Genomic DNA, 2822 nt, shown 5'->3' with positions numbered 1-2822 from the left:
TCCCGCTCATTTTCCGCCGCTTGGCTACTCAGCCGCCCTTCCCTGGACACTCATTGGGAAGTCCTCGGAAGCGTGTACCAATCAAAACCCTCCTCGTGTCTCCAGTCCCCGCCCAGCTACTGCTCTAGCGAGCCGGGGGCGGGCCCTCTCCTCAATGACCCAATGGCAGTGCAAGCGGAGTGCCGCGCGGGCAGACCATTGGCTGCCGCGAGCGGGCGCTGTCAGAACTGGATTGGGCCGCGGCGAGGACGGAAGCGGCCGAAGGGCCCGAGCGGCTGGAGCCTGGCCGGGGCGATGTGGAGCGCGGGCTGCGGCGGGTCTGCCGGGCCGGTGCTGTTGGGGCTGCTGCTGGCGCTCTCAGTGCCGGGCGGTGGTGCCGCCAAGACTGGCGTGGGGTTCGTGACCTGCGGGTCGGTGCTGAAGCTGCTCAATACGCACCACCGGGTGCGGCTGCACTCGCACGACATCAAATACGGATCCGGTGCGTGTGACCTGCGACTGGGAGAGCGCGGGGATCGGGGGCTTGGGGTTGGGAGTGTGGAGACAGGGTGGTCGTGGGGGTCTGTGGGCCGTCTCGAAGCCGGGCGGCGGAGGCTCTAGAGTCGTTGGGGGGTCGAGGGGCGCAAGGCTTTGAGGGTGTCGAGGATATTGAGGGTGGGGACGGTCGTCGGGGAACTGCAGGCCCAAAGACTGAGGGGGGTGTCAGACGGGGGCCGGGGCTAGGGGTGAGCCCCTTGGGGTCCCCTGGGAAATGTTATGGTCCCAGGGCGAGGGTCCGGGGTTCTGCGATTGACGGAGACCCTGGGTGGGTGGGGTGTCACTCCTCAGGCAGCGGCCAGCAATCGGTGACCGGCGTGGAGGCGTCGGACGACGCCAATAGCTACTGGCGGATCCGCGGCGGTTCGGAAGGCGGGTGCCCGCGTGGGTCCCCGGTGCGCTGCGGGCAGGCAGTGCGGCTCACGCATGTGCTTACAGGCAAGAACCTACACACGCACCACTTCCCGTCACCGCTGTCCAACAACCAGGTGAGCCCCTCCCGGAGCCCCCAGAGAGATTCCTGGCCTGTGTGAGGGGCCAGAGATCCTGGGTTCCAATCCGAGCCTCAGCTTCTTCGTGAAATGGAAATTTCACTTCAGAGATGGTTATTGAGCACCCCCTCGGGGGGGAACAGAGTAACTCTGCCAAGATCCTGCCCCCAGGTGCTCCCGGCCCGGCAGGGAGACCGATGGGAGAGAGATCCGAAGAGATCCTCCTGGATACCTCTTCCTCTGGGGGCAAGTGGGACCCAGGAGGAGAATCCACACAGCCTTGAGGGTGGGGAATAGGAAACTCCACTGGGGAGGAGGAAGTCAGGCTGGGTCTGAAAGGATGATTAGGAGTCCTCCAAGCCACAAAGGGAAAAGAAGGACCTCCCAGGCCAGCAGAAGAGATTGCACCAATGCATGGAGGTCAGTGGAATTCAGGGGATTGGGATGGAACAGTGGGTGCCCTTGGAGAGTTGGTGGAAGAAAATGTTTGAGATAGATAGACAGCTTGACTGCTAGCCTGAGGGGCTGAAGGTAGGTCAGAGGGGTTAGGACTGGGAGAATGTGGAGGAGGAGGCCTTAGCTCTGTGGGGACCAGTGGTCTCTGCACAGACAGATGCAATGGTGTGTGCATGTGTCTGAAGAGCCCATGCTGGGGAGGGAGTGCCAGAGGTTGCGCGGGCGGGTCATGGTGTCACCTTTTGCAGCTGTGGGAGCTGAGTCTCCGGGAAGGGCAGGGAAGGATCCTAGGCTCAGTGTAGGTGCGAATGCTGCCTTCTGTGGTGACCACTGTCCCCTCACCCTCTGCACCTATAGGAGGTGAGTGCCTTTGGGGAAGACGGCGAGGGTGACGACCTGGACCTGTGGACAGTGCGCTGCTCTGGACAGCACTGGGAGCGTGAGGCTGCTGTGCGCTTCCAGCACGTGGGCACCTCTGTGTTCCTGTCAGTCACGGGTGAGCAGTATGGAAGCCCCATCCGTGGGCAGCATGAGGTCCACGGCATGCCCAGTGCCAACACGCACAATACGTGGAAGGCCATGGAAGGCATCTTCATCAAGCCTAGTGTGGAGCCCTCTGCAGGTCACGATGAACTCTGAGTGTGGGATGGATGGATGGGTGGATAGAAGGTGGCAGGTGGGGTGTCTGCAGGGCCACTCTTGGCAGAGACTTTGGGTTTGTAGGGGTCCTCAAGTGCCTTTGTGATTAAAGAATGTTGGTCTATGATTGTGTTTCACTGTGAACCTGAGGATGACCAGGAGCTGCCAGCCCAGGCCCAGTTGATCATCTCTTCCTCAGTGTAAAACCTGTCTCCATCCCAGTGTGACTGCTGAACCTGTCCAAACCCTTTATTATTATTATTATTCTTGGTTTTTCCGGGGGTTTTGCCTTTTTTTTTTTGTTTGAGACGAACTCTCGCTCTTGTCCCCCAGGCTGGAGTGCAATGGTGCAATCTCAACTCACTGCAACCTCTGTCCCCCGGGTTCAAGTGATTCTCCTGCCTCAGCCTCCTGAGTAGCTGGGATTACAGGCATCTGCCACCACACCCGGTTAATTTTTGTATTTTTTTTTTTTGGTAGAGACGGGGTTTCACCATGTTGGCCAGGCTGGTCTCGAACTTCCTACCTCAGGTGATATGCCCACCTCAGCCTCCCAAAGTGCTGGGATTACAGACATGAACCACCACGCCCGGCCTGGGTTTTGCTTTTTTAGAGATGGTCTCACTCTGTTGCCCAGTCTAGAGTGCAGTGGCATGATCATGGCTTGCTGTAAACTTGAACTCCTGGGCTCAAGTGATC

General features: G+C 59.7%; 1 protein-coding gene across 1 annotated transcript; it reads left to right on the top strand.

The window, feature by feature from the left end:
* Positions 1-234: 234 nt before the first annotated feature.
* Positions 235-2250, top strand: SDF2L1 (stromal cell derived factor 2 like 1). Its single transcript, XM_007974916.3, has 3 exons — positions 235-481; positions 829-1025; positions 1842-2250. The coding sequence occupies exons 1-3, from the start codon at positions 295-297 to the stop codon at positions 2121-2123; spliced, it is 666 nt and encodes a 221-aa protein (XP_007973107.3). The 5' UTR covers positions 235-294; the 3' UTR covers positions 2124-2250.
* The last annotated feature ends 572 nt before the right edge of the window (positions 2251-2822 follow it).

The sequence above is a fragment of the Chlorocebus sabaeus genome, chromosome 19, assembly GCF_047675955.1.
Source record: "Chlorocebus sabaeus isolate Y175 chromosome 19, mChlSab1.0.hap1, whole genome shotgun sequence".
Lineage (NCBI taxonomy): Eukaryota > Metazoa > Chordata > Mammalia > Primates > Cercopithecidae > Chlorocebus > Chlorocebus sabaeus.
This window is presented reverse-complemented; position numbering and strand designations above follow the sequence as displayed.

Coding starts and splice junctions, on each gene's coding strand:
- SDF2L1 (XM_007974916.3), top strand. CDS start 295: ATGTGGAGCGCGGGCTGCGGCGGGTCTGCCGGGCCGGTGCTGTTGGGG. Junction 482..828: donor CGACATCAAATACGGATCCG/GTGCGTGTGACC, acceptor GTCACTCCTCAG/GCAGCGGCCAGCAATCGGTG. Junction 1,026..1,841: donor CACCGCTGTCCAACAACCAG/GTGAGCCCCTCC, acceptor CTGCACCTATAG/GAGGTGAGTGCCTTTGGGGA.